At 36.1% G+C, this 22,417-nt stretch overlaps 1 protein-coding gene and 1 pseudogene across 50 annotated transcripts in view; one reads left to right on the top strand and one right to left on the bottom strand.

The window, feature by feature from the left end:
- RIMS2 (regulating synaptic membrane exocytosis 2) overlaps positions 1–22,417 on the top strand; it is a 617,675-nt gene that overhangs the window by 301,374 nt on the left and 293,884 nt on the right. For 27 of the 50 annotated variants that reach the window (XM_085021920.1, XM_085021897.1, XM_085021895.1 and 24 more), the window contains one exon: positions 21,077–21,285. In XM_085021920.1, coding sequence (XP_084878046.1) covers positions 21,077–21,285 — 209 coding nt within the window. Of the gene's footprint in view, positions 1–20,885; positions 20,954–21,076; positions 21,286–22,417 lie in introns of all 50 variants that reach the window. The other 23 variants (XM_085021919.1, XM_085021923.1, XM_085021931.1 and 20 more) reach the window with 1 other exon arrangement.
- LOC100153699 (AP-3 complex subunit sigma-1-like) lies at positions 6,216–7,070 on the bottom strand (annotated as a pseudogene).

Genomic DNA, 22,417 nt, shown 5'->3' with positions numbered 1-22,417 from the left:
GTTCTTGAAGCTGTCTGTCTGTTTTCCTTTCCAAGATGTATCCATGAGAAGGGCTTCTTGAGGAAATATTTGGGGTATAGGGAGGTGATCTCCCTAATACTGCTTATTTTCCTCTTTTTGTAGGGCTTAGCTTGCTTAATAACTCTTTCAGGAGCAAAAAAAAGTGAGCCTGACACAGTTAGCATGGAATCCTACAGTATGAGAATGATGTTTATTCTGTCAGCACAGGATCTAATGCAATATAAGTGAAGGTTTCATTTCATAGGAATCTAAGGTGCTCCTGATACTTATTTTTTGTCCCAATCTTGAAGTGTATAATTATTATCTTAATTCATATAATGGATTGTTGAATAAAATAGTGACATCTATGAAAATTGTGAACTTTATTGAATGATCAAGATAAGAACAAGTTAGACTATATGTGAGATGAAGGACATCAAAAAAAAAAAAAAAAAGAAAAGAAAAGAAAACTAAAAGAGAATAAAAGGATGTTAGGAGTTCCCATCGTGGCTCAGGGGTTAACGAATCCAACTAGTACTCATGAGGATATGGGTTCAATCCCCGGCCTTGCTCAATGCATGAAGGGTCTGTGTTGCCAGGGGCTGTGATGTAGGTCGCAGATGCAGCTTGGATCCCACATTGCTGTGGTTGTGGTGTAGGCTGGCAGCTGTATCTCCGATTTGACCCCTAGCCTAGAAACCTCCATATGCCATGGGTGCATCCCTAAAATGATAGAAAAAAAAAAAAAGGATTTTAAAATTCTGGGTTTAGAGTAAATGAGTATGAGTATGAATGGAATATGTTGTAGTCTCTTCAAACCAAATGCATTTTAGGTATGCTTATGTTTTACAAAATAGTACACAGATACAGAAGTGTGTGTATGTGAATGTATGAATGTATACACAGTGTGGACAGAGTCAGCAGTTCAATGGAGTTTAAAATTTTTTCTAAGAGATGATTGTAGAACTACTTTATTTCAGCATATCCTACATGTTGGGAATCTTTTTAATTTTTTTTATTAAAGTATAGATGATTTACAATATTCCTTCAATTTCTGCTGTACAAAAAAGTGACCCAATCATACATAATATACATTCTTTTTTTTCATGCTATCTTCTGTTATATTCTAACCCAAGAGATTGGATGTAGTTCCCCGTGCTATACAGTAGGATTCCATTGCTTATCCATTCTAAATGTAATGGTTTGCATCTACCATCTCCAAACTTCCTGTCCATCCCACTCCCTCTCCCCTCTGCCCTGGCAAATGGTCATATATCCATACATGTTGGGAAATTTTTAAAGAAAAAATTTATTTTCCATGGGGCCATTGACCTTTGCTTTGTAATTAAGGATATCTTGGTTTTGATAACCCTAGAATTTGGGCTTCATATTCTATTCTTGAGATAATATAAAGGGGCAACATTTCAAATTTTACTGAAAAAACAGGAAATATGTGTTTCTAATTTTAACCTTTATGTATTTTCCCAAAGAAATAATTTTATAAGTAACAATAAGTGATAACTTTTTTATTTATTAGATTCAGCAAATTTAAGGAGCCAGTTATAGCGCCTAAGCTAGGTCTTAGATCTTGTGGTGTAAAAGACATATGCCTGTTTTAATCTGTGAAAAAATTTTAAATTTCATTTACATTTTTGGATAATAATTTCTTTGGTTAGAAATTTCTTGGTTAACAGAGTTCTATCCTCTCTCTTAGCACTTTATACATGTCATTGCATTTTTTTCCATGATAAGAGTCTTACTACCTTCCTATGGGCTGCTCCTGTGTCTGCATAGCAAGAGATTTGGACAGAAGTTGTTCTCAGATATCTTCAGTTTTTAAGGCTTTCACCCTTTGCTAATCAATCTGTGTAATGTTGGGGACACATTGAGAGTAGAGCTGGTTTTCACATCACTTGCATTTTACTTGCTACTAGAATCTCTGGGGATTTATCCTGAACATGGTATAACTTCCTAGTCAGTCTGATATTTGTGGAGAATTTATCAGGCTTTTTTTTCCTGTAGGTCTCTCATTTACAAAGTTTCTCTATCAAATTCTGGCTGGTCTGCCATTCACCCTATTTAGGACTGCAGTCTTAAGAGCCAGAGCTGCTGGCTTTCTCTCATAGTTTCCTATTCTTTTAGCTGATAGAGCCATCATCCCACCCCAAGTCAAGTAGCAAAGCTCCTGTTACAGAGCTGCTGGTTTTCTGAGCCAGCCTTGTACTGCTAAAACTAGTGATCCTTCATGTGTGTGCTATACCAGAAGGGGCTTGTGGGACCAACCTCAGCTAAGAAGGTAACAGACTTCTGTTGCTATTATCTGAAACTCCAGCATCTTTCTCATTTTTTTATGTGCTTTTGTTTGATTTCCACAGCCATGCATTCTTGTTTTTGACAATTTCATCCAAGCTTCTACTTGGTGTTTTGTGAAGAGAACTAGTTGATACTTCAAGGCACTAAACCAGAAATCCCTCCTTTATCATTATTTTGTGAGTCTGGAATTCAGGCAGGGTTCAGCTGTGTAATTTTCTTCTCCATTGGTTGTTATGTGGAATATAGTCAAAAATACTGAAATAATTTAGTAGCTAGACTTATTTTGTTGACCATTTTGTAATGTATAAAAAATATTGAATCACTATTTCAAGTCAGTTATACTTCCATAAAATATAAAATGAAACAAAATGGGAATATAATGTGTTGAATAAAAATAAAGATGCGTCATCTTGCATCCTCATTTTTTATTTAATCTTTGTCAGTTGGAGAGGATATTTTCAGGGGCTTCCAGTTGACCCATATGGCAGTACTTAATCCCACAGCCCAAGGAATATTAGTCCTTCCAAAAGACAGATTTGTCCCCTTGGGGACTACTGTAATTACCTCTGTTGCAGCTCAGTAATTTGAAGCTGGTGTAGATCTTCAGGGATGACTTAATTGAGGCAGGGGTCAGGAGAGCTCCATGTGGGTTCTCTGGGGAAGGAGCATAACTTCTTGAGTAAAGGACTCAGCTATGAGTAGTGAGTATACAATACCTGTGGCAGCTTGAGGGGTGAGTGTGGTTCTGTTGGTTCATATGGGTGGTCTACAACTCCATCCACTAAGATTTTGTTCTCAGTATTTTCCCTTTATTTCTATAAGAAGGATGTAACAATTTTAAGCATCCTGTACTCATATTCCCTTTTAAAACTGAGGCAAGCTTTTCTAGAAGCTTCCTCTGTGTACTTTTTCATGTGTTTTTGGTCATAATGGTTATTCATGCCAGTTCCTAACTAATCACTGGCACTGGAGTTAAATAACCAATACGGGCTTAGAGTTTACAGTTCTAAAGGGATAGAAAGTGATTGCTAGGTAGAGAACCAGTTGTGCCTGCCAAAATAAGATATTCTTTGTAAGGGTTATAAGACTGCATAACGGGAAGAAGTTCAGATGTCCAAAAATAATGTACTGGAGCTGAGTTGTTCCAACTTGTGAGAACTAATTGTGTGGATCTTTTCCCAGCTCCACATTCAATGATACAGTGTTGGTAGGTCAAAACTGGCTTGAGTGAAGGTAGTTGCACTATGGAACTAGACAAATGTTATAAAACAGGGCCTGTTTTCCCCCTAGAAAACAGGTTGTTAAAAATTCACTGAAGTCTATTTGAAGTTGATAATTATGAAGACTTTGGTAACAAGGAAAATTATCCAGGCTATAATGTAAACTTAATTTAGAAGCTGAATTGAAAGTTACATCTATGTTAAAATGACATGCATATAAAACCAGAAAGAAATAAGGATAAAGTGGAAGTAGTGGTAGCAGTTTATAAAACAAACAAAAAAAATAATGTGGTTTCATTAGTATGGCTATAATATTTATGCAATAAAAATGAAAAAAGGAAACTATTAAGTTGCCTTACTATATTCCATTTGTAGTGATTATTCCCCACACCCTATGTACTCTCAGAGTACATATCAAAAAATACTGTGAATATAATCTTATGCATTAAATAGGTCATACTTAATGCCAAAAATATGTTAAAAAATCCTTTATTTACTTTATAACAACATTCATTTCCCTATAACATTTTCCTCACAACTCCACCAAATTTACTAAGGTATTGATTTTTTCATGCTTTCATGCCTTATGCTTCATCTTTCTTTGTATTTGCATTAAAATTCAAATAAATTTAAATTATCATTAACTATTTTCTTTTGATATGTCTGGCTTAACCATATCATATAACTTTCCAAAATCTTTTACAAGTTGGCAATAAGCATTTTACATATGTAGCAGTTCTTTCAGGAAGTTCTAAGACTAACATTTTTATGAAAGTTAATAGAGCAATAGTTCATTCCTTGAGAAAACTTTTGACAGGCTACTTAAGTGATTACTATTTCCAATAGGTACAAAACATTTTTAAAAATGTTGATGTCAAGGAGTTCCCATCGTGGCTCAGTGGAAACAAATCTGACTATTATCCATGAGGTTGCAGGTTTGATCCCTGGCCTCACTCAGTGGGTTAAGGATCTGGCATTGCCAGTGAGCAGTGATGTAGGTCACATACTTAGCTTGGATCCCGCGTTGCTATGACTGTGGTGTAGGCCGGCAGCTGTAGCTCTGATTTGACCCCTAGCCTGGAAACCTTCATATGCTGTGGGTGTGCCCCTAAAAAGACAATAAAAAAGTCGAAATAAAAATATAGCAAGCAGTCACATGCAGTGGCACTCTGCACAAAAGAGGGATATCATTATAGTGTAAAATGGCCATTAGCTCAAAATAAAATTTTTAAAATAAAACTTTTCATCTCCAAAAGGTCAATAATAATAACGAACTAAGATCCCTGATTCAAATATCTACTTGCAAATATTATGTAAAACAAGAAGAGCGTCTTCAGGGATGCTGAATAAAAATTTTCCCTTTTCTGCTTACTTATTAAAAAATGAATGCATCTGTGATGTTGACACTACCAAATTGCTATATTAGAATACATTTATTTGTAGAGAAAATGTGTACCATCTTTAAATAAGACAACTTTAATTTTGAATTACAGGCCAGGCAGGTGTATTTAAACGTGGGTGGCATGTTTTGACCAATGGTTAATTTCTATCTCATAATTGAAAGTGTTGACCATTTATTTTGACAGATTTATTTGAAGCGATAAATAAAAGTAAACTAAATGCAAACTAAATAGTCTTCACTTTATTTTGAGACAACTGCAGTTGTTTTTGTGATCCAATTATACTTAAATAAGTATTCTGAAATATTTCTTGTCATTGAAGTTTGCTTTATTTTACAGTCACCCTTTTGCTGAATTGGCTCAGAAATTGTAGTTTTCAGATGTCGTCCACTGTGCATTCACTCCATCTCCCTCTCTGTACTCTTTTTCTCTGTGTCTTTCTGGTTTCCTGTTCTCCATTTCTCTTCCACTTCTGCTTCTCTGTTGCCTGTCCCTGCTTTGTGCATTTGACATTTTTGTGTGGTACCTTTTGTCAAGATTTACTGTTTCAGGTATGCTAGTGAATTGTGTGTGCTGTTATATGTTTCTAATGCTAGAAAATTAGAAGGGCCGTGTAGATACTTTTTGTTTAATGGTAGGCTACCTTGAGAGCTACAATGAAGAGGAAAATATATTATATAATCAAATGCCCATTCCCTTCCAACCCTTCCCATACAAATTTCCTTTTGATAGACTTTATATGAAATTAAGGTTATTTTTAAGTGTGAATATCCCTATGATGCAAGATATGTCATATCAGCTAGATTACCTCACACCACTTTAAATATATTAAGTAGCAGTAATCAGAAGTACATAATGACTCCTAAGCAGCAGTTGACACAATCAGTATGTCTTGAAATCCTTTCTTTAGTGGATTCCGGGATATTACTTTCTTCCTGGTTTTCCTCCTAGTGCACTGACCAGTTATTCTCAATTTCCTTGGCTGACTTTTCCTCATCACATTCTAATTGTGAGAATATTCCTTGGCTTAATCTGCAATCTCTTCTTTTTCCTAGAAACATATGCCCTCAGTAGTTTCATCCAGTTTATATATTATACATATATTGATGACTTCCATATGGATGATTCCAAACCTAACTGTGCCAGGGAACTCCGGTGAAGTAGGGGGAAATTCCAATGAAGTAGGGGGAAAAAGAACTTTTGGTTAAACTAACTGCATGGTTAAATTTACTTAGATGACTTTTCCCCTGGATTTTACCTGGGAGTGGCCTTTTAAGTTTTTTTATTTAAAAGAGGGAAAGTTTGACACTTTTATACTGATGTCACCAAGTTAATATTAATAGTTCTTGGGATCTCAGGAAGATTCATATTCTTTTTTTTTTTTTTTTTTTTTGTCTTTTGTCTTTTAGGGCCGCACCCTCAGCATATGGAGTTCCCAGGCTAGGGGTAGAATCGGAGCTGTAGCCACTGACCTACACCACAGCCACAGCAATGTGGGATCCAAGTCGCATCTGCTACCCACGCAACAGCTCACGGCAATGCTGGATCCTTAATCCACTGAGTGAGGCCAGGGATTGAACTCGCATCCTCATGGATGCTGTCAGGTTCGTTAACTACTGAGCCACGACGGAAACTCCTGGTATTCTTAATAGCTGATAACAACATAGGCTAGAGCTCCTGCTAAGCCAGCCTCACGTTTCTCTAGTTTGTTCTCTGTATCAATTTGTGTAACAATCTCATTCAGGTTGGTTTCCAATACCATTCCTTCCTTCACCATTTCTACATGAATACTGTGAACCTTATCTACATAGAAAATTAAATCCAATTCACACACATTTTCAAAACACTTGTCTAATGCTTCTACAAATACTTGAATTAGATCTAAGATGTCAAGTTCACTTTCTGAAGAATCCACACAGAAAACAAAATGTAATGTTGCATGATGTCTATAAATCTGTTCGTTGTTAGATCCTCCAATCAGTAATCCTCCTAGGAAATTACAAACATTTTCATTTCTCTTAGATACTAAGTGGAATGTCTCTGATGATTTGTTGTTGTGTATCTTCACTGTAGGACTGGTGGAACTTGGAGAGCTGTGGCTTCCCTGGTTAGTAAAGATGAGGCTCACCTTGATCATGGCTAAGCTGGGCCCACTTGTGGGAGCTGGGGGCCAGGGCAGGGTTGGGCTCTAGAGCCGTGCGGAATCTCTGGGATCTCACTGTCAATCCTTCCCCACCCAACCCCTAGAGGGGTTTGTTTTTGTTTTTTTTTTAAAGGGGTAAGACAGTATATCTCTGTTCTCACAAGAATAATTTGTTGATGCTAGAGAGAGAGAGAGAGAGCACAATTGTTTGAGCCTTATCCTTAAGTAGTGAAAGAAGATGGGATTTAGTGCATTAGTAGGTGGGATGAGTTGCTAAAGGGGCAGGAACAGTTTATTTATAATAATAGGAAGGAAGGCAGAAAATATGAAAATAGATGTATTTAGGTTGGTAATTGTTGGTTCCAAAAGTGTGGAACGTTTCATCTAATTTTTTTTTTTTTTCCTGGAAGTGGAAAAGGTAGCAAGACTATTACTGAGAATCAGGATGAGGGAATGAGATCAAAGTTCTGTGGATAGAGAGAATGTGAAATTCTTATCCAGGAGGATGGTGGTGATAATGAACTAAGGAAACGTAGCATGGTTACCTAAAAGCAATAAAAACTGACCTGAAATTAGTGGTTAGAAATTTTGATGGACAATAGTCAGTGTGGTTTTACAGTTTTCCCTAGATACATGTATTTCTTACATAGGATTTGCAGCTCCCAAGGCATGTGTCTGGAGAGAGAGTCAGGAGGAAACCAGGCTGTCCTTTTAAACCTAGGCTCAGAAGACAGAAGTGTAACTTCCACCACATTCTGTTGGTCCTAGAATTCAAGGTTCAAGGGGAGAGCATATAGACAGTGTCCTCTCAATAGAGCAGTAGTGTCACTGTCACAATGTAAGAACATGAGGGATGGGATATGTAATGGTGTTGCCACTCTTGGAAGAAAACATTCCACCCTAGTGACTGTCTCAATTTCTGGCACAGAGTAAGCACTCAGTAAGGGTTATTGTTATTATTGAATAAAACCTCTGAAATGAGGCTTTGATTCTATATAAAACCTTAGGGTGGCGTGGTATCATAGGTTATAAAGTATAGGTATTCAGTCAGTCTTTTATTCACTAATCACACTGTATTAGAAGGGAAAGGATCTTTGCAAAAATTGATGTGTTTTGTAAAATGATTGGCTTTGGGTCATAATCCAGTTAATGCCCAAAGTGGATTTGATTCTTATCTTCTGATTAATAATTCTCTTTGAGTACTCCCAGGAATAAAGTATAGTATTTCATCAGATCAACATTTTCCTCACACTTCTGTCATCTCTGAAACTAGGACAGAATTGGCAGCATTTTATTTTTTTTCTCTTGGTAATTCATAAAGCAATTAATGTCTCACATTTGTTGAAATTAGTTATGTGAATTGATAGTAAAGATCAACAATTCCCAAGCATTTTAACAGTATGATACATAATTCATATTCAGGTCATAATCTTTTCCTGCTGATAATGGGCAATTTATAATTTCTTTTTCTTTTTTTTCCTCTCTCTTTTTTTATTACTCAAATGAATTTATCACATCTGTAGTTGTATAATGATCATAACAATCCAATTTCACAGGATTTCCATCCATAACCCAAGCATATCCCCCCACCCCCCAAACTGTCTCCTCCAGAGACTGTAAGTTTTTCAATGTCTGTGAGTCAGCATCTGTTCTGCAAAGAAGTTCAGTCTGTCCTTTTTTCAGATTCCACATGTCAGTGAAAGCATTTGTTGTTGATGTCTCATTGTATGGCTGACTTCACTTAGCATGATAATTTCTAGGTCCATCCATGTTGCTAAAAATGGAGGTGTTTCATTCATTTTAATGGCTGAGTAATATTCCCTTGTGTATATGTACCACATCTTCTTGATCCACTCCTCTGTCGATGGACATTTAGGTTGTTTCCAAGTCTTGGCTATTGCAACTGGTGCTGCAACGAACATCGGAGTACACATGTCTTTGCCAGTCTTGGTTTTCTCTGGATTGATGCCCAGGAGTGGGATTGCTGGATCAAATGGTAGTTCTATGTCTAGTTTTCTGAGGAATCTCCATACTGCTTTCCACAGTGGTTGCACCAATTGACAATCCCACCAACAGTGTACTAGGGTTCCTTTTTCTCCACACCCTTTCCGTCACTTATTGTTAATAGACTTTTGGATGATGGCCATTCTGGCTGGTGTAAGGTGGTACCTCATAGTGGTTTTGATTTGCATTTCTCTAATAATGAGCGATGTTGAACATTTTTTCATGTGTTTTTTGGCCATCTGTACGTCTTCTTTGGAGAGTGTCTGTTTAGATCTTCTGCCCATTTTTGGATGGGTTTTTTTTTTTTTTTTTTTTTTTTTTGGTATGAAGCTGCAGAAGTTGTTTATAAATTTTGGAGATTAATCCTTTGTCAGTTGATTCACTTGCAAAGATTTTCTCCCATTCTGTGGGCTGTCTTTTCGTTTTGTTTAGGGTTTCCTTTGCTGTGCAGAAACTTTTAAGTTCGATTAGGTCCCATTTGTTTAGTTTTGTTTTTATTGTCAGTACTCTAAGAGGTGGATCTGAGAAGATGTCGTTTATGTCAGAGAGTGTTTGGCCTATGTTTTCCTCTAAGCGTTTTATAGTGTCTGGTCTTATATCTAAGTCTTTAATCCATTTTGAGTTTATAATTTCTTTTTTCAGGCATTATCGTTGTAGCTCAGCAGAAACAAATCTGACTAGCGTCTATTAAGACGCAGGTTTGATCCCTGGCCTCACTCAGTGGGTTAAGGATCCAGCTTTGCTGTGAGCTGTAGTGTAGGTCACACATGCGGCTTGGATCTGAGGTTGCTGTGGCTGTGGTATAGGCCAGTGGCTACAGCTCCAATTAGACCCCTAGCCTGGGAATTTCCATATGCTGTGGGTGTGGCCCTAAAAAAGAGAAAAAAAAGAAAGAAAAAGAAAAAAATAATAATTGCTTTTTTCAGCTTTACTTCTTTCCTTTTCATTTAAGACATTAAATGAGATTTACATTAATGTAAATACAAGGTTGAAAAATTATTCTGATTTTTAAATTTATTCTATTTTAAAGTTTAGTTTGTAAACTATGTTTTTTATCAGTCATGGCATTACTCGTGGCACCCTTTATACCTGTGTTACAACATTGTGATTGAGAGCTACTGATGCAGGTCATGAAACAACATCCAATTACAGGATTAGGAAAAGGTTACTTGTTAATATTCTACTGCCTGCCAAACATATTATATATGTTCCTATTAGCAGCAGTATTTTGATGTATTCTCTTTTCTATGCCAGGATTATACCTGTTGTTTTCCTCTAAGAAAGTAAAATCATTCAGTAAGTAAAATCTTAACTCATCTTTCAAGATACAGTTTAAATATCACTTCTATAGTGAAGCATTTCTTAAGTTTTAAAACCTCTCTCCTTTCTGAACAATCAACATTTTTTCCATGAAATGCCGTAATTTTTTCATCCTAAGAAGCAAATTGTCTACATTGTAATATTTTGAAAATATAAATTCTTTTTAAAATTCTAAATATTCTTTTTGCTGTCAAGTGATTGTCATTGTTTAGTGGCATCATTTTTTTCCTTTCTAGTGATGTATAAAATAATTGCAGAATTCCATTGTAGCCCAGTGGTTAAGAACCTGACTAGGATCCATGAGGATGCAGGTTCAATCCCTGACCTTGCTCAGTGGGTTAAGGATCTGGTGTTGCCCTGAGCTGTGGTGTAGGTAGTGCTAGATAGTTTGTTCCAGAATGATAAATTGCAGTTTTCTCGGTCCCTGCTCTGCCATAACAAAATATTGAAATGGTGGGTGTTTTACAAATTTATTAAAATGAAAGTGCATTTTCAGAGAAAGGGCACAAGAGTGCACAGGGCTCATGTGCATGGGTGTGCAGGCAAAAGAGGGCCCACCTTGCTTTACAATTGTTTTTATATCCCCATGCTGTGGACCTGAGTGGGGACCCAATTTCTCCTGCCCCAACCCCCTGGGCCTTGCGTAAGGGCTGAGTGTTGTTTGATTTCTGTATGGGGCGTATCTGATCTTCTGACTGGTTTCCAGCAAGATACCTTATTTGCATGGGGAACAGATTATATAGAGGCGGGGTGAGGAATGGGTGGTATTCTTTCCCAAGTAGGGAGTGAGCAGCCCAGGCTGCTCAAGGTGGGCGAAGGGGCATTACGGTGACACATGGCAGAGGCTTTTGGGTTTAATCTCCTTGAAGGGGACTTGAAGCCTTTAACAGGGAATGGACCATGTCTTGGATCCTGTGTTGCTGTGGCTGTGGCTGTGGCCAGCAGCTGCAGCTCCATTTTGACTCCCATCCTGGGAAGTTCCATATGCCCTAGGTGTGGACATAATAATAATAATAATAATAATAATAATAATAATAATAATTGTATATGCTATAGTTGATAGTAACTTAGCTCTAATGAAACAGTATAGCCTGGGTATATATTACTTTAAGGCTTGCTGTTTTATATTTTACCTGTCTACCTTTCTAGAATATAAGTTTCCCGAGGTCTCTTTACATCCACAAATCCTAAAACAATTTCACAGTGTGTGATCATTAATATGAGTTCTAATGTGTATAATATACACAATGATCAATTACATGTTATTAAAGAAGAATACATTGGTAATACCAAAGGAGCAGGATTTTTTTTAAAAAAAGCTAATCATGGAGAATTCTCTATCTTCGTATTTCAAATATTGCCTTTTAGCTAGACTTGGTTTTGTTTTGGAGCTTGAGTCTTGACTGAAGCGCATCTTGCCCTTTAGATCTACTGACTTTTATGGTTTGGTCTCTATCTTTAAAATCTGCTTTCAGAGCTGGCAGTGCATTAGGAGCAAATTATCACAAACTCAGTGGCTTGAAACAACACACATTCACCACCCTATAATTTTTGTTGTTTAGGAGTCTCAGCATGGTTTCACTGGGTGCTCAGTTTAGGTTCTCGAAGCTGCAGTCAGGTTGTTAGCTAGGCTTTGTTCCTAGAGGCTTGATGGGGGAAGAATCTAACCTCAAATTCAATGAGATTGTTGGCAGAATTCATTTCTCTGTGACTAGATGGTACCTGAAGTTCCTAGGCAGTGCCCTCAGTTCCTAAAGATTGCCTGCTCGTTCTTGCCACATGGGCTTCATCATGACTGCTTACTTCATGGAGTTGGCAGAGGGCATCTTAGAGCAAGTTGACTAGCTAGACAATCCTATTAATGATATCCTGAGAGTGATGTCCCATCACTTTGCCCTCCCACCACCTTAATTAGGAGCTAGTCACAGATCCTTCACAAAGGCATGAACACTATGCTGTGATGACTATGAGTATTACCTTAGAATCAGTTCAGCCACTTCCCAACAGTTGTCTCTGAAGCTACTCCATGGAACATAGTTTGAAAACCATTGCCTTAGATAATATTCTCTATGTATAACTTTTTGTTTTTTAAACTTGAGGCTTTTAGTCTTCCTTAATACTGAACATTTTTCTTGAAGGACTTAAGCCTTATCATCAGTTTTAAAGACTATCTTAGGAAAAATGACCCTTCAGGAAGGTTTCAGCATTATATATCAAAATAGAGTTCCTTGACACTTGTCCTGTGAGAAAGGTTAGCTTTCCAATTAAGTTTGTGGAAACTGTATGTTACATAATTCTTGGAAAGAAGCATATTTCATTACCATAGGAAAATTTTGCATTCAGGAAATCTATTTAATTACATTTAATCCAGAATTTTCAAAGCTTATTTTGCTAGGTGATTTGTATATCATTTAAGCATATTAACATTTTGCAGTACCAGTTTTTCCTCTTGGGAAATGCTGACACATATAACCTGAGGAGCTGAGGAAGAAAGTAAAATACCAAGAAAAGAAATGAGAGGAAAAATAAAAGGGTCATAGATGAATTTCCTCTGTCTATTTAGAATGAAAATTATGATCAATTTATTTTAATAATGATGAAGATGGCTATGATACCATCCACCTTGGGATGGCTCTATAATTTACCAAGCACTCTCATGACCATTATCTTACTTGAACCTTTAAACAGCCTGTGAGATATCACAATTAATCTCTTTTTATGCAGATGAGTAAATGAGGCCTAATGTATCATGTGACTTGCTCAATTCATAAAATTAATAAGGAGTGGAGCCAGTACTTTAACATAGTTTTTGTGGCTCCAGCTGTAAAACTTTATGTTGCAGCAACGTGTTGTGATTTTATAAACATGATTAAGTTAAAATAAAGATGTCAAAAAATACCTTTGTAGAGTATGTGATTTAAATAAAAATACTTATTAACCTAAAATAATGAAAAACTGTGACATAAAACAGTTATTTGGAGTTCCTGTTGTGGCTCAGTGGAAATGAATCCTACTGGGAACCATGAGGTTGCGGGTTCGATCCCTGGCCTCACTCAGTGGGTTGAGGATCCAGCATTGCCATAAGCTGTGGTGTAGGTCACAGCCATGGTTGGGATCCTGCATTGCTGTGGTTCTGGTGTAGGCCAACAGCAACAGCTCTGATTAGATCCCTAGCCTGGGAACCTCCATATGCCTCGGGTGAGGCCTTAAAAGAGACAAAAGACAAAAAAAAAAAAAAAAAAAAAAAACCCCAAAAAGCCCAGCACTTAATAAACCTTTGCATTCACTTAATGACTGGAGGGAAAATATTATAAATAGAATATCTGAACTTTTTTCCCTCTATGCATCTAACACACAACACAAACACATGTACCACTGAGTTTGTTTATATTTTGTAGTAGAGATAAGTGAAGGAGAAAATCTTAGCTTAAGGTTTGAATCTTTTGATTATTTTTAACTAGGTTTTATGTTTACTTTTTCTTTTTTGGTCCTTTTAGGGATGCATTTGCAGCAAATGGAGATTCCCAGGCTAGAGGTCTAATCGGTGCTGCCGGCCTACGCCACAGCCACAGCAACGCAGGATCCTTAACCCACTGAGCAAGGCCAGGGATTGAACCCACAACCTCATGGTTCCTAGTCAGATTCGTTTCTGCTGCGCCACGATGGGAACTCCCTTTTTTTTCTTCTTTTAAATGTGTTTAATTTGAACTAATAGAATCAGTGAATATCAGAATTCTGTAGGATTTAGTGGGTTTTTTTTGGTGGGGGAGATCTCTTTTAGGGCTGCACCTGAGGCACATGGAAGTTCCTCAGGCCAAGTGTCGAATTGGAGGACTCACCACAATGCTGGATCCTTAACTCACTGAGTGAGGCCAGGGATTGAACCCGTGTTTTTACTGGTACTTGTCAGGTTCGTTACCACTGAGCCACGAGGGGCACTCCCAGAGTTAGTGTGCTTTTCATGTAACTTTCTTTCTTTTCTTTTCTTTTTTTTTTTTTTTTTTTTTTGTCTTTTTGCCTTTCCTAGGGCCACTCCCATGGCATTGGAGTTCCCAGGCTAGGGGTCGAATCGGAGCTGTAACCACCAGCCTACACCAGAGCCACAGCGATGCGGGATCTGAGCCACATCTGTGACCTACACCACAGCTCACGGCAACGCCGGATCCCTAACCCACTGAGCAAGGCCAGGGATCGAACCCGTAACCTCATTGTTCCTAGTTGGATTCATTAACCACTGCGCCACGACGGGAACTCCTTCATGTAACTTTCTTGAAGCACCAGTTTTTCTCTATGTCATGCAGACAAGCAATATGCCAACTTTTCTTTGAGCACTTCTAGTGATGAGATTATCAATACCCATGAAAGCGGCAACACATTATTTTTCCTTTTTAATTTTGAAATAATTATATATTGGCAAGAGGTTGCAAAGATAGTACAGAGAGATCCCATGCGCCCTTCAAGTAGGTCCCCCCAATAGTTACGTCTTATATACCTGTAGTTCAACATCAACACCAGGAAACTGACATTGAAACAATATTTGTATGGTTTTATCACGTAGATTCACATAATCCCCACTATTATAAAAATATAAAGCTACTATACCATCACAGAGACCTTCCTTTTGCTACATCTTTATGGTAACATCTTCCTACTCCGCCCATCCCTAACCTCTGCCAACCGCTAATTTATTCTCCACTTCTTTAATGTTATCATTTAGAGAATATTATATAAAGGGAATTGTATAGTATATGGTATTTTGTGATTTTTTAAAAAAAATTCAGCATATCACCCTTCGGGTCCATCTATGTTGTAGATATCAGTAGTTTTTTCCTTTTTATTACTGAGTAGTATTCCATGATATGTATACACACGGTTTGTTTAGCCATTTGCATATTAAAGGACATTTGGCTTATTTCTACTTTTTGGCTATTAGAAATAAAGAAATTTCTCGGGAGTTCCCATTATGGCTCAGTGGTTAACGAACCTGACTAGCATCCATGAGGACGTGGGTTTGCTCCCTGGCCTCACTCAGTGGGTTAAGGATCTGGCATTGCTGTGAGCTGTGGTGTAGGTCACAGACGCAGCTCAGATCCTGCATTGCTGTAACTCTGGCATAGGCTGGCGACTACAGCTCCGATTGGACCCCTAGCCTGGGAACCTCCATATGCCGTTGGGGTGGCCCTAAAAAAACAAAAAAAATTTCTCTTTACCTGAAAACATTGAGCTTTTTGCCATTAAGGTTAAGCTTAGATTTAATTGCAATTAAGGTTAAACTGCTAGTAAGCTAAAACTTAGCCTTAAGTTTTATTGTCTTTTATTTGAGCAAGTTCTCCTTTCTTGTTTTCTAAAAATTTTTTTATCATGATTTTTTTTTTTTTGCATCAATGAATAAGATCATGTTATTTTTCTTTTTTAAGTTGTGGATACAATACTTATATTGTTTTTTTAATATTCCACCAGCCTTGCATTTTAGCAATAACTTCCATTTGGTTAGACTGTATAATTCTTTTTATATATGCTGAATTTTATTTGATAATATCCTGTTAAGAATTTGTGTGTCTATATTCATAAGGAATATTGGTCTCTACTTTTCTTGTTTGCCATATTCTTTTTTTCTGTTTGTTCCTTTTTTTATTTTCTGTTTTCTTTTTCTTGCCTTTCTCTAGGTCACTCGAACTCTTTTTTTGGATTACATTTTGATTCATCTTTAATGATTTGGAGTATATTTTTTTCTCTCCTTTTTTTTTTTTTTTTTTTTTTTCTGCACTTAAGGCATATGGAAGTCCCCAGGCTGGGGGTCAAATTGACCTGCAGCTACAAGCCAATACCAGATCTGAGACACATCTGCGACCTATGTGGCAGCTTGCAGCAATGCCGAATCCTTAACACATTGAGTAAGGTCCTCACAGAGACAGCATCAGGTTCTTAACCTACTGAGCCATAGCAGGAATTCCTTGAGTATATTTCTTTGCCAAGATTTTTTTTTTTTTTAAGAAGTTGCTCTGGGTTCTATGTTACACAATGTCCTACTGGTGTTGACATTTTACTAGTTAGAGTGAAATGTTGAAACCTTTCATACTTTTTTACCTTTCCCTGTTGATAGTGTAATTACCTTAAATATTTCTTCTGTGTATGTTGAAAGACACATCAGACAATGTATACTTTTTGCTTCAAACATCAGCATAATTTAGAAAACTAAAGAGGAGAAGAACAGTCTATTGTATTTTCCCATATTTTTATTTACCATGTTCTTTATTCCTTCTTAGAATTTCCAGGTTCATTCTTTTTCTTTTCTTTTTGTTTCCCTAAACAAAAACTCCAGAACTTCCTTAGCCATTCTTTTATAGTAAGTTTGTTGGTGACAAATTCTCTTAGTTTTCTTTTGTTTGAGAATGTCTTTATTTCTCATTCATTCCTGAAAGATAATTTTACCATATTTAGAATTCAGGGTTGACTTTTCTTTTATTTCAACAATTGAAAACTATTGTTTCCCCCCCCCCCCCAAAAAAAAAGAAAACTATTGTTCCACTTCTTTTTTGGCCTCTGAAGTTTCTGATGAGAGATTTTATCACTGTCATTGGAATTGTTTTTCCTCTTTAGATAAGGTATTGTTTCTTTCTTGCTGCTGTCAAGATAGTTTGTCTTTAGGTTTTCGTTTAATTATGATATGTCTTGGCACAGATTTCTTTGCATATTTCTTATTTGGGGGCTTATGTAGTTTCTTGAATGAGTAGGCTTATATGTTTTGCAAATTTGAGAAATTTTTAGTCATTGTATCATCAAACAATTTTTAAGCCCCATCTTTCTCCTCTCCTGGAGCTATAATCACTTATGTCTTTTATTATAATCCCTCAAGTCCTTGAGGCTCTGTATATTTTATTTTGTAGTCTTTTTTATCTTTGTTTTTCAAATAGGGTAATTTCTATTGTGTTTTCAAGTTCATTGTTGTTCCTCCATCCTTTTCATTCATTTGTTGAAACCATCCATTTGCTTTTCAAATTCTAGTGATTTTTCAAAAAGTTCTAAAATTTCCATTTGGTTCTTTTTGTCTTCTATTTCTTGTTCTAGAACTGGAAATTCAGCAGTATATTTTTGGTACTACTATAGGAAGGATATTTTATTACCTTAGTTCTGCCCCTTGAAGCTACACAAAATAAGAATATTAAGTGATTGGTATTATTTTCTAAATACTGATAGTTCTAGGAGATTAGGACTATTTTTCTTATATGTTTTACATTGATTACCTTATTTAATTCTTACAGTAATACTAATACTTACTCATTTAAAAAATATTTACTGAGGGCCTAGCCTATTTGGTACATTTTTTTTTATCAGAGATTTTTGCTTTAGTTTCAAGCGGTTTAAGAGCTGATTTCTTATTTATTTATAGAGGGAAAAAACTACAAAACTGCATTTTTGTTAGTTTGCAGGTGTTGGGTGAGAAGAGAGGTTGCAAGCTGCTTCACATAAAGCAGCCAAGAATTTTCATTTATAGTCTGCATGTTATATTAATCCAGTTCGGAGAATTTATCAATGGTTTGTCATGAAATAATAGCATATTTTAAAAGGAGAGTAGTTTTCTGAGATAAAAATATGCCTAGTTTTTTGGGTAGCTGTAAAATCTTAATTATCTATTAGTGCCATGAAAAGGGTTGGGAAGCACTTCTCTAGTTCAGAAGTTGAAGAATCGGTTTTTTTTTCCCCTCTACAAATTGAGTTTTCTCTGTGTTAGCACAGCTTCATCATCCTTCACAAGTAAACTTCCCAAAAGAATTGTGTCTTCTGGTTCTCAAACTTGCGATCATAATCATCTGATGGGCTTGTTAAACCAGTTTGCTAGGCCTCACCCACATTGCTTCTAAGTCTAGGTGGTACCCAGAAATTTGCATTTTTAACAAGTACCCAGGTCATGTTGATTATGCTGTTTTAGGGATTTTGTGAACCATTCATCTACACAGTTTTTCTATTTTGTCATTTCCCTTTGACTATTTACTTTGGTCTGATTTTAATTTCATCATTCTCTCTAGAGTGATTTTTCCAATATCATTCCTTATATCCATATTACCAAATCAAATGTACACTTGTCAGTTCCTTATCCTCCCAGATGTGTAGAAATCATTATACAGTTGATTTCTCCTTCTGCTTAAGAAATTCTTTTTACTTCATCTGGAGACCTCCGGCTTCCTCTCTTCTTTTTTATCTCTCCATGCTCTCTCTGTTTTTCTGTCTCTCATCTCAAATCAAACTCTGCTAGAATTCAATCTGGATCTTCTTCATATCTTACTTTACCCTCTGTTCCTAAATGATCCAGTTAGATTCCTGTCTACATGCTAATAATTCCCAATTTATGTCTCCAGCTCAGACTTTCCTTCTAAGCTTTATTATAATTTAACCAATTGATTTCTTATATGCCCACTGGAGTAACTTATAGGTATTTGGAATAATATATCTAAAATCACTTACCGGGGAGTTCCTGTAGTGGCACAGTGGTTAATGAATCCGACTAGGAACCATGAGGTTGTGGGTTCAATCCCTGCCCTCGCTCAGTGGGTTAGGGATCTGGCGTTGTCGTGAGCTGTGGTGTAGGTCGCAGACGCAGCTTGGATCCTGCATTGCTGTGGCTGTGGCATAAGCTGGCGGCTGCAGCTCCGATTAAGCCCTTAGCCTGGGGACCTCCATGTACCGTGGGAAGCGGCCCTAGAAAAAAGGCAAAACACACACACACACACACACACACACACACACACACAAAATAAAATCAATTAACATGTTTACTAAATTCTAAAATGCATATTTCTGTCATTTTAATATCTATGAGTCTATGAATCTTATTGTCGATGACATCATCAATTCTGTGAAATAAAGTAATTCTTTTCTCTCCCTTTCTTAATGAAAAGTGCTCTTCCTCTCATATGAGGTCTTTCCTTCCATACACTCTTTAATGCCAGAAACCTGGGAGTGATTCTTAATGCTTTAGTCTTTCTTAACACTCTTATTTCTACCTCCAAAACATCTCTCAGGTCCATCTTTTCTTACCCTGTCTATTGCCATAATCACCTGTCCCGTGAATTACTGCAACTGTCTTTTAAATTATGGAGTCTTCCAGCCCAATCTATATTTTGTACTTATATTCATCTTTTTAAAAATGTAAGTCAGATAATCACCATCTTTCTTAAAATCCTTCAATGAATGAATTCTATTATCTTTAATATGGCATAAAAAGCCCTCTCTAAACTGGTGTATGTTGCCTCAACAGTCTTATTTAGCACTGTATTCTCCTTCATTCCTTTGGCTCAGACACACTGATATTCATCAATCTTTTTACAGTACCATCTTGTTACTTTTTCCTGGAATGCTCTTTCCTCTGCTTTCCGTCTGCCAAAATCATTTCCTGTCCTTTAGTTCACATAGTTCAGTTCTCATCTTACACATTACTTCTTTAGAGGAGTTTGCTGAACCCCAGATCTAAATTAGATGTTACTGTGCTCTTTCCTGATTTGTACTCTCCCGTGTGACACTGATGATCTATTTGTTGTTTTTATCTCCACTCTGTTCCATGTCTCATTGTTTTACCCCTTACTTTAGACTTAGCACAATACCTGGCAAATAGAAGGTGTTTAGTAAATATTTTTAAAATAAGTGATAGTATGACTAGAGCTTAAAAATATAATATGTACACATATAGACTAAACAATTCCTTTTTCAAAGGTAAGGCAAATAAGGCGCACATAAGTTTGGGAAATGGGTATTCATTCTTAGTTGCCATTATATAACTTTGTTTGACAAAATTATTTTAAAAGAAAATTTACTTTTTGTGAGAATGAAATTTTTGAAAAAAACTTTAAAATTATTTCAAAGTAATGTTAAATAATTCATGATATTTAAATAAGGTTTATTTTATTTTTATTAATAGAAATTGAATGACCCTGTTTTATCATTTTCATATGCAGTTAATCTTTTGTGTAACCAATTATTTTTTTTAATCACTCACATTTTTTAGGAGGCTTCAGTATTATAAAGAATATCATATGACATTCTAGAAACATCATTTAATTACTTTAACTTTTCATAGTGGTGGTTATCAGCAGACCACTGTTAAAGTTTTAAAATGTTCCTTAATCTTTGCAGAAGAAACTCATGTCTGTAGGCCAGCATGAAAAAAATAGCATGAATTAACAGACATAGCTGATAGTCTTTTTCTTTTTCAGAATATGTAGTTTTTTCATTTCTATTTTTGTTTATTATTAGCCTTTTCTCTTCTGGTAGCACTTTTGTTCTGTAGGGTCTCTCTAGAGTACATAAACTGTATATTCTGCTTTCTATAGATTTTACTTGTTTGAAATCTTAGCTTTCTCTTGGTATACTGTAGTGAGTGCTTGAGTTCTTGAAACCAGAAAGGATCACAGTTTAAAATGTTTATTATGTCTTTGTCTTTTCTTTCGCCGTCTCCTTTACTTCACTCTTTTGTCTGTCTGACTCTCACAGGAGACATGGATTACAACTGGTTGGACCATACGTCTTGGCATAGCAGTGAGGCATCCCCAATGTCTTTGGTGAGACATGTGGAGCCTTACTATTTAATTTATGTTATCATTTCAGTTTTCCTTTTTGATTTACACCTTTGCATGTTTTCTTTTTTGTTTTTTTTATTTTATTTTTTTATCCCACACCTGTAGGGGACAGTCAAAAGGGAAAAAGAAAAACTAGTGAGCAGGCAGTTTTGTCGGATTCTAACACCAGGTCTGGGAGACAAAAGAAAATGATGTACTTTGGTGGCCACTCTTTGGAAGAGGATTTGGAATGGTCTGAACCTCAGATTAAGGACTCTGGGGTAGATACGTGTAGTAGCACAACCCTTAACGAGGAGCATAGCCATAGTGATAAGGTACTGAGATTGTGGAGCCTGCCTTTTAACCTGCTCATTTGGTCTTCGTTTGCTCTCTGTCACTCATTCAAAGGGAACATAATAAAAGGACAGGACATTTCAAGGGTCAATGTAGCATTTCTTAAGGTGCAGAAAAGAAAAACAAAACAAAACCAAACAAACCAACCAAAATACTTCTTGCTTGCTTGCTGTTTTTGTTGCTTGACAGCATATCCAAAAATAAGTAAATGAAAATAAAAATTAGGAACAAAGGATTGTTTTGTTTATGGTCACACGAAAGAACTTTGTAATGTTATTATATACCACAAATATAAAGAATTTTTTGGATTGGCTTATTCGATTGCTTGCATATATTTTCCTTGGGATGAAAATTAAATTATTAATAGTTTGAATCCCAGGCAAAAGGGAGATAATTGGGTCTGTTTGCACAGAAAAAGTTGTTTTTCTTTTTTCCCTTTCACTGTCATTTTGCTCTTTTGTTTTATTGTCATAGCATTTTAATGTAGTATTAATTAGTATTAGAACCATTGCCATCTGCTTTGGTATTTATTATTTTTGCTTTTAGTATAGTGAGAATTTTGAAATCTTTTTACCATATTGATGTGATTTATTGGAACTTGTCTTTTGCCTGCTAAATTTTGCATGAAGATGTGCATGTTACTTTTAGATAACTATGAAACTGTGGTTACACAAATCATTTACTTTATTTCGTATATAATTCATATAGTGGAATGATATCATGATTTATAAATGGCTTGGTTCTGCCCTGAGATAAACAACTAATATTTTCAAGGTTTTTTTTTTTAACAATGGATACCATTGAATTATCTAATAAAATTAATGTACCAAATAGATAGGAGAGCTGAAAGCATCAAGAAACTTCCAAAAAGTGGAAAACGTAATCTCTTCGCACCTTTTGAATCAGGCCTATTTCTCCCATTCACATTTATTTGGAAAGTTACTGGGGATGGTGTATTTTTTATCATTTTAATTTAGAAACCTATTTCAAGAAAGCCCTCATCAGAGGTTCAAATTTCATGTTTTAATATAGTTTGACCTTTTAATTTTACTATGATAAAGTCTTTAAAAGTCTTTCAAAAGTATTTGAAGATTAAATTCTCAGTTTTAAATG

This window comes from Sus scrofa, chromosome 4 (assembly GCF_054392235.1).
Source record: "Sus scrofa isolate SSC_HxYL_T2T_F1_AM1 chromosome 4, Sscrofa_HxYL_maternal_Yorkshire_Landrace_v2.0, whole genome shotgun sequence".
Taxonomy (NCBI): Eukaryota; Metazoa; Chordata; class Mammalia; order Artiodactyla; family Suidae; genus Sus; species Sus scrofa.
The sequence above is the reverse complement of the archived record's forward strand: the minus strand, read 5'-3'. Positions and strand labels throughout refer to the sequence as shown.